The sequence below is a fragment of the Quercus lobata genome, chromosome 5 (assembly GCF_001633185.2).
Source record: "Quercus lobata isolate SW786 chromosome 5, ValleyOak3.0 Primary Assembly, whole genome shotgun sequence".
Taxonomy (NCBI): Eukaryota; Viridiplantae; Streptophyta; class Magnoliopsida; order Fagales; family Fagaceae; genus Quercus; species Quercus lobata.
Window position 1 is genome coordinate 19,733,707 of NC_044908.1, and position 8,962 is coordinate 19,742,668.

At 34.2% G+C, this 8,962-nt stretch overlaps 1 protein-coding gene across 4 annotated transcripts; it reads left to right on the forward strand.

Moving 5' to 3' along the window:
• Nucleotides 1-2,114: 2,114 nt before the first annotated feature.
• On the forward strand, nucleotides 2,115-8,752 carry LOC115989605 (nuclear poly(A) polymerase 4-like). 4 transcript variants are annotated; one of them, XM_031113382.1, is made up of 12 exons: nucleotides 2,115-2,675; nucleotides 2,975-3,052; nucleotides 4,107-4,214; nucleotides 4,672-4,734; nucleotides 4,823-4,984; nucleotides 5,506-5,619; nucleotides 5,748-5,810; nucleotides 5,894-6,223; nucleotides 6,323-6,487; nucleotides 6,615-7,601; nucleotides 7,974-8,050; nucleotides 8,169-8,752. In XM_031113382.1, exons 1-12 carry the CDS (start codon nucleotides 2,526-2,528, stop codon nucleotides 8,194-8,196), a joined length of 2,325 nt encoding a protein of 774 aa, XP_030969242.1. In that variant the 5' UTR covers nucleotides 2,115-2,525; the 3' UTR covers nucleotides 8,197-8,752. The 4 variants fall into 4 exon arrangements, with proteins under 4 accessions (XP_030969242.1, XP_030969244.1, XP_030969241.1 ...); XM_031113384.1 differs by having other exon boundaries at nucleotides 8,172-8,752; XM_031113381.1 differs by having other exon boundaries at nucleotides 7,974-8,045.
• Nucleotides 8,753-8,962: the final 210 nt, after the last annotated feature.

Below are 8,962 nucleotides of genomic sequence, written 5' to 3' on the forward strand. Positions count from 1 at the left end.
CAAATTAGTGCTAATTTTTATATAAAAAAATTAGATATAATTAATGTTTGTTGTAGATTATAAACTATTTATTAAATTACTAGCCTCATCACACGCGCACCGCACGTGCGATGAGGCTTTTTTATTTATTTTGAGTTTAATATAATTTTTCAATTTGAATTTATCTATTCTTAGTGAGGTTATTATATATGAGATTTTTAAGAAACTAAAATTTAGGATTTCAAATGAAGTAAACTGCTGGGTTTAATGTGCGCTAGTTTTTAGAGAAAAATATATGAAACGTGCGTAAAATATATTTAAATAGAGAGCATGCTAATTTTTAGGAAGAAAGTTTCTCAGGCAGTTTTTTTTGTTATTGAATTTTGTTGAATTACAATTTTAATTTACTAATCAGTCTTGACATTAAAATTTCAAAATCTAAACCACTCATTTATTAATTAATGGCCTAAATTTTACCTTTTCATTAGTGATATAGAAGATGCCAAATTAGTGCTAATTTTTATATATAAAAAAATTAGATATAATTAATGTTTGTTGTAGATTATAAACTATTTATTAAATGACTAGTCTTATCACACGTGCTTCGCACGTGCTATGAGGCTTTTATTTATTTATTTTGAGTTTAATATAATTTTTCAATTTGAATTTATCTATTGTTAGTGAGGTTATTATAGATGAGATTTTTAAGAAACTAAAATTTAGGATTTCAAATGAAGTAATCTGCTGGGTTTAGTATGCGCTAGTTTTTAGAGAAAAATGTATTAAACGTGCGTAAAATATATTTAAATAGAGAGCGTGCTAATTTTTAGGAAAAAAGTTTCTCAGGTAGTTTTTTTTGTTCTTGAATTTTGTTGAATTACAATTTTAATTTAATAATCAGTCTAATCTTGACATTAAAATTTCAAAATCTAAATCACTCATTTATTAATTAATGGCCTAAATTTTACCTTTTCATTAGTGATATAGAAGATGCAAAATTAGTGCTAATTTTTTATATTTATTAAATGACTAGCCTCATCACACGCGCTCAGCACGTGTGATGAGGCTTTATATATTTATTTTGAGTTTAATATAATTTTTTAATTTAAATTTATTTATTGTTAGTGAGGTTATTATAAATGAGATTTTTAGGAAACTAAAATTTAAGATTTCAAATGAAGTAAACTGCTAGGTTTAATGTGTGCTAGTTTTTAGGAAAAAAAATGTATTAAACATGCGTAAAATGTATTTAAAGAGAAATGTTACATGTACAACATTTTCACAACAAATCATAGGTAGTTAGTTGTTATTGGTTCAAATTTGAACATAATACTAAGATTACTTTTTTGCCCTAACAATAACAACAAGTAATAACCTGCCACTTAAGATTTGTTGTAAAAATATTGTGAAAATGTTGTGGACATATCATTTCTCATATTTAAATAGAGAGTGTGCTAATTTTTAGGAAAAAGTTTCTCAGGATTTTTTTTTGTTCTTGAATTTTGTTGAATTACAATTTTAACCATAATTTTTTTTAAGAATAAATACTATTTAATTATATTAATATTAAGGGTATTTTTGATATTTTTTGAAGTCATAATTAACTTTTTAAATCCTCTTAATATATATAGAGAATAAAGAAGATAAAGAATAACTATAAGATTTTTTTTTTCTTTTTGAGAAAGAATGACTATAAGATTTATTTATTTGTTTTGTACAGAATGAATGACTATAAGATTTTTAGAACATAATAATTATCTTGGAAATTATTTTTGGAGTAGTATTATTTTTATTTTATTTTTTTGATAGATGGAGTAGTATTAGTTAGTTAGAAAAACTTTTGAAAATAAAGTTTATAAATCTACCTAATGAAGATAAGAAGAAGAAAATAACTCACATAAGAAGTCTAAAAAAGTTATAACAATCTCCTAATTTAGAATAATAATAAAAAAAGAGTCACCTCAGAAGTATAAAAGTTATAACAATCTCCTAATTTTTTTTTTTAGTTCATCAAAAAAAAAAAAAAAAAATCCAGTAGAATCCTATAGAAACTGAAACTAATCTCCTAATTAAAAAATAAAAATAAAAAAATCCCACCGAAACACCCCACTGTAACGCCCTTCACACGCCCAAATTAACATCAAACCCCACAAACAATAAACAAAATCTTCTAAAAATATCTTACTCTCTTTCGCTCTCTCTCTCTCTCTGAGCTCACCGACCCAACCTCTCCCTTTCTTTCCGACACCGTTTTGGTCTCTTTCTATCTCTCTCTCTCTTCGATTTCGTTTAGGGTTTGTTTGTTTATGTTCTATTAGATCTCAGATTCACTATTCTTAAAAAAAAAAAAAAAAAAATCTCCACCCTTAATTTTCTGTTACTTTCTAGGGATTTCAAATTCTCGATCTCTTCCAATTTTCCTCTACATTCTCTCATAAATTTTTTCTAATCCCTAACTTCGCTTCTGAATTCGCATCCAATTTTCAATTTCCTTCAGATTTTTCCTGATACGTTACTATTTGGGATTTTTTTTTGGGGGTTTGGGAATGGTGAGTTCAGAAGGGCTGAGTTCCTCGCCGGCTCCTCCGGCGGCGGCTGCGACGGTGGCGGTGGCGAAGAAATATGGCGTAACGGAGCCGATATCAATGGCGGGGCCCACCAGAGCCGATAGACAGAGAAGCAGAGACTTAGAGAAGGTTTGGATTTTGGGTTATTTATGGAGGAAGTTTAATTCTTTACATGCATTGAGGTTTTTTTTTTTTTTTTTGGTGTTTGAGCTATTTGTTTATGTTTTTTGGTTTCTGGGTATGGGCTATTGTTTTAGGGAAAGTTTAATTCTTTATAATATTGGGGATTTTGTGCTGATTTTGTTATTTATTTATGTTTTTGGTTTCTGGGTATGATTTTATTTAGAGAAAGTTTAATTCTTTACGAGCATTGAGGATTTTGCGCTGATAAAGTTATCTGTTTATGTTTTGGTATCTGGCTATGTAAGTTCTTGGTGGATGCGGGGCTTTATGAGAGCAAACAAGAAGCTGAGAAGAGAGAGGAGGTGCTTCATCGTATTCGTCAGGTAATTGGTCAAATTTTTTTATGGGAAGTTGGATTTTCAATGTTAAAAATGTGAATTGAGGGCTAGTGAGACTGAATTATATCTTTCTAAGAGAAATGAATTGTTGAAGCTTATATGAGTTGGAAATCGAGAAGTATTTCTATTGTGATTGTTTTGCGAATTAGGATAAGTCAACATTTGGAACATTGGTTTAAGCTTGGGACATAAATGTGGGTGGCATGTGTGTTTGGAACCTGTTTATTTGAAGTGCTATAAATTTTGAATATCAGCATGCAAATTTTGCCGAGGGCCTTGTAGCTAAATTGACACCTCCCCATGCACAAAGTACTTGGGGGTCTAGAAGGGGGGGAAGGGTACGAGCTGCAGGTTAGCAGCATTATTTAATTATCTCTAAAAAAAAGAGAATATCAGCATGCAAATTTAATTTTTAAATATGTTCATTTTGGGGATTAAGTTTATTTCGTAGGACCAACTCTTCATATTTGAAGTCTTTCTAAGCAATAGATTTGAATTTTTGTAATCAAATCTATGCCCACTTGTTTGGCAATCACAGCTAACTCTTTACAACCACATTGATGTTATTAAAGGTCTTTTCAAGCAGTGGCTTTGATTTGGGATTCTTAAGTAAAAGCCATGGAAAGTTAGGAGGCAACTTAGGATTTTCGAACTTATAGTAATTCATTCTCCCATGAATTATTTTACTTGATTTTCTGGGGTAGGAGCCCATCAACAATCAGGGACAGACCTGAGATGAAATATATTTATGGAACCTGGTGATTATGGTTTATTTTGGGATCTATTCTGATGGTTTTCTAAGAAAACCACTGGTTTGATCGGTTTTTCCCCTATAAATTGCTTGTTCAGTATTATTATAATGCTGAACTGAAAAACTAGTGGGTTCACAGTTCTGATGGTTCAACTGCTGATTTGGTCTGGTTAGTTTGTTGATTTGATGATTTTCTTTTACCCTGCTCATTTGCTGGCTTGAGTTTGTTTAAAACATCGCATCCTAATTACTGGTATTGTATTTATTATTATAATTTTTAAATGCTAGATTGTAAAAGATTGGGTAAAGCAACTTACTCGGTTGAGAGGATACACGGACCAAATGGTGGAGGATGCAAATGCTGTGATTTTTACTTTTGGTTCATATCGACTTGGGGTGAGTATGCTCTCTATAATATTTTCCCATATGGTTTCTTAATGGTTTGACTATGTTCTGGGGAGTTAAATTGGTTTCTTGAATCAATGTTGTCTACCATTTAGTTTCTTATTTGATTGTGCTTCATGTCATCTGCATATTCCCATCATGGTGAGTTTATTGAGGTTGGGGCAGGGTCTGGTAGATCTGGTTATAATTGGTAAATTGTTATTATTATAATTGGTTAGAATTGGTTTCCATTTACTGTTTTCATGTTATCTGCATATCCCCATCATGGTTAGTTTATTGGGGTTGGGGCAGGGTCTGGTAGATCTGGTTATAATTGGTAAATTGTTATTATTATAATTCAAGCTGTTGCTTTCCATGTTCACATGGCTTGTTTCTGCACTTGATGTTCTTTTGTCATGTGTTCCTCCTGCATTATGTGGAGATTAAGCTGAATTTTAATCCTTGGCAGGTACATGGCCCTGGGGTTGACATAGACACTTTATGTGTTGGGCCATCATATGTGAATAGGGAGGTAAATATTGCGTTCAGGTTATTTTTTTTTGTGGGTTTTGTGGCTATTGATTTCTATATTGCATCTAATCCTTATTTGTTTTAACCAGGAAGACTTCTTCTTTATACTGCACAATATCCTGGCAGAAATGGAAGAAGTTACTGAACTACAACCAATTCCAGAAGCTCATGTCCCAGTAATGAAATTCAAGTTTGATGGACTTTCCATTGACCTTCTTTATGCAAGTATTTCTCTCTTGGTTGTGCCAGAAGTAAGTTCTGTTCAAACCAAACATTCTGTAAACTATGTAAATTTTCTCTATTGAAACCATACATTGTATAAACACTGTAAAAAGGTTATATCCTCAATGATGATGGTTGGAGTAAATTTTTGTTTGAGATTTCCCCTTGGCCTGATTATGAATTATGTGGATGAGAGGTTTTAAGAAAGTGCTCTTTTACCCCTCTCTCTCTCTCTCTCCCCCAACAATAAAGAAGGTTGCTTTCTTGCATATACTGTTTAGATGATTGTTTGTGTTTGTGCATTTGCCTTTTTTTGGTTTAACAGTGTCTGTCAAAATGGTATGTTGAAAGTTTTTAGTTTCATTCTAATGTTAGCTGATGGTATATTTTTGATGCAATTATTAGAATGTATAATAGTTGCAGTCTGTTGCACAATTAAATTCTTCTGTGATACAAGCTAGTATATTTTAAGTTTGTCAATTTATGGTTTCTTTAATTTTTAGACCGCATGATACTTTGGAGTAACATGTGGTAACCAATGTTTCTACAGGACTTGGACATCTCTGATGTGTCTGTATTGTACAATGTCGATGAGCCCACTGTTCGAAGTTTTAACGGCTGCAGGGTTGCAGATCAAATTCTTAAGCTTGTTCCAAATGTTGAGGTGAAATTCTTCCTACTGTATCGTGTTTATTTGGTCTATGAATTTAACTTGATACAACCTTTTACCTTTTTTTGGGGTATATCATTGGTATTTGGTCTGTACGTAAAATACTCCTTTTTGAATTGTAGCATTTTTGCACAACACTCCGATGCATGAAGTTTTGGGCCAAAAGGCGTGGCGTTTATTCCAATGTGAGTCCTTTTTATTGCCAGGTAATATTGGATAATGATATGTTTTCTGTTTCTATTTATCTATTTCATGTGTTCATGTTCAGGTGACTGGATTTCTTGGGGGTGTGAACTGGGCACTTCTTGTAGCTCGTGTGTGCCAGCTTTATCCTAATGCAGTTCCTAGTATGCTTGTCTCTCGATTTTTTAGGGTTTATACGCAGTGGCGTTGGCCAAACCCTGTGATGTTATGTGCAATTGAAGAGGAAGAACTTGGATTTTCTGTATGGGATCCTCGTAAGAATCCTCGAGACCGGACTCATCACATGCCTATCATAACTCCTGCTTACCCATGCATGAATTCTAGCTACAATGTTTCAACAAGCACCCTTAGGGTTATGATGGAGCAGTTCCAACATGGTAACAAGATTTGTGGGGTGAGAAGTTTCGTTTTTTCTTGTCTGTGAAGTAAATTTTCTTTGATTGTGTATATTTTGATCACTTTTTTTTTGTTCTCGTTTATTGCCTAAATCCAGGAGATAGAACTCAATAAAGCTCAGTGGAGTGATCTATTTCAGCCATACTTCTTCTTTGAAAGCTACAAGAACTATCTGCAGGTTGACATAGTTGCAGTTGATACTGATGACTTGCTTGCTTGGAAAGGCTGGGTTGAATCTAGGCTGAGGCAATTGACTCTGATGGTAATATTTATGCATTTTTGTTGGTTTGTGGCACAAAAAACTCTGTAGTATATAGCAAAATGGAAAGATAGCAAATGAGTGACAGAGGTGTTTCTTTCATCCCTATTTTGTACTTTTGTGCTTGCAGATTGAGCGGGACACATTTGGGAAGTTGCAATGCCACCCTTATCCTCACGAGTATGTGGATACATCAAAGCAGTGTGCCCATTGTGCCTTTTTTATGGGTTTGCAAAGGAAACAGGGGGAGATGGTCCAAGAAGGTCAGCAGTTTGATATCCGTGGGACTGTTGATGAATTCAGGCAATCTGTAAACATGTACTCGTATTGGAAACCGGGGATGGAAATTTATGTTTCTCATGTTCGTAGAAGGCAAATTCCTTCATATGTGTTTCCAGATGGTTATAAACGAACTCGACCCTCAAGGCCTACAGCCCAGCAGCAGGCTGATAAATCATCTCATGAATATGGTGAAGTTGGCGGGACTGGCTCCAGTGAGAGATGCCTTAAGAGGAAAAACAGTTCTGATGCAGTGGATGTGAAACAAGGCATGCCTGTAAAACGGCTATCTATTAGCCCTCAGAGACGGGATTCGATTTCTCCTGACATTATCAGTAATAAGTTGAGCAGTGTGTCTTCAGATAATTTGGCATCTCATTCAGGGGGAAATAATGCAACTGCTGAAAGGAACAGAACTTGGCAGGTTGACACTGGTAAAGTGGAAGATTTGGCATCAAATTGCAGGATTACTGGGACTGGGTCTGTCGAGCAAGATCGGAGCTCGATGGAGGGTGCTAAAAGGTCCAATTTGGAGCTAGTTGAAGCTCAAAAAAGGATGCTATGCCCAGAAGCTGAGACAGCAGGATGTGCCTCAAATTCCAGTATTATCACTACAACCCCTGCAAGTGAGGTCAGTTCCTGTGAAGATGCTGGATTTGGATCAGTGGTAGGTAGCAGTGAGGGGAATACTGGGAGTGTGGAAGGAAGCATTGAAGGGAGTAATAACATAGGATCTTCTGTGGCTGATTCGTGTGAGGCACACTCAATATCTCCTTTGGAGAATGGATGCATTTATGGCGACGGAGTTCTACAAGACGGATATCAGGAAGAGTTAGAGGTTTTGGATTTAAGTTCCTTCAATTACCGTGATTTTCTTTAATTTATCAATTTTGGTTGCTTGCATCATCTATTTATTCTCTCTTCTTTGACATTTTACTAGTAGGATGATTTCTTATATCTTCAGTCCGACCAGTAGATTGTTTTGTCTGAATTTATTTGTGATCGTCCTTACCAGTGCTGTACAACCTTAGGTGGACAGTTGAGAGTCGCACTCTAGTAGGGCTACTGTGCCCAGAGTGCACGAAATACAGATATATCTTTTTATTGTTATTTTTTATTGGTTTTTGACTAATTTCATCTTTGATATGTTGTATGTGCTGACCGATCTTATCTAATTTCTTAATTTTTTCCTTTTGCTTTCTATGTGAAGCCAAATGCTGCAGTTGGGATGGTAATCAATTCTAGGGGTGAAGCAAACTTGGAAGCTGTGGAGAAACCAGTTGTAAGGCATGCATTTTGAAATTTTAACCTTTATATTTGGGATTATTCTCATATTGTTTGTCTTTATACTGCTTTCTTTCTTTTTGTTTTCCCTTTCTATCTTTTCCCAACTTACTCTTAATAGCAGGCTGAGTTTAACGTCAACGGCGTGAAAGATTAGAAGTTGGGTCAATGGCTATATTTGGCTGCGAAAACATTTTGCCCAGAATAGAAAGACAGAAAGCCAGCAGTTCGGGTAAGTGTTATTTTAATTGCTGGCTTTCATTTCTTTCTTTTTTTCAGGCATACTTGCTTAGTCTGCATTGCGGATTGGGAACCAATCGGCACCAACTGAAAGACACCTGTGGGGGTTATACTCTGCCATATGTGTACAGATAATACTCATTTTAAGTTATGCTTTTCTGCTTGAGCTGTCTGCTCTCTTGCTCATGGGAGTATAGATGCTCTAGTGTTTAGCAGTTAGTCATAGGTTGTTCCTTTGTTTTTTTTTTTTTTTCGATTAAGTTTGTGAATCAGAAAAAAGGAAAAAAAAAAAAAAAAATTTTGAAAAGAAAAAAAAAAAAAAAAACCAAAAGGATGGAGATTGTGTGTTTCTTTGGTTAGGGTTGAGGTCTTGTTTATATAGTAGTGCCTATGGTTTGAGGTTAGGCTGTGAAACTTGTGTACACTGGTTGCTTTGTAATAATATTTTATAATGTTGAACCTCTCTCTCTCTCTCTCTCTCTCTCTCTCTGTGGCTTATAAGTGGGTTTGACGTGTGATATTTATTAAGTTAAATTCTTGAGACAATGGATCTGTATCTGATGTAATTAATAAACAATACCTCTTACGTTATTTATCAAAAAAAAAAGTAATTAATAAACAATACCTAGTGATGCAAAGCAACTCTCGAATATTCAGGGACTAGCATTTAATTAA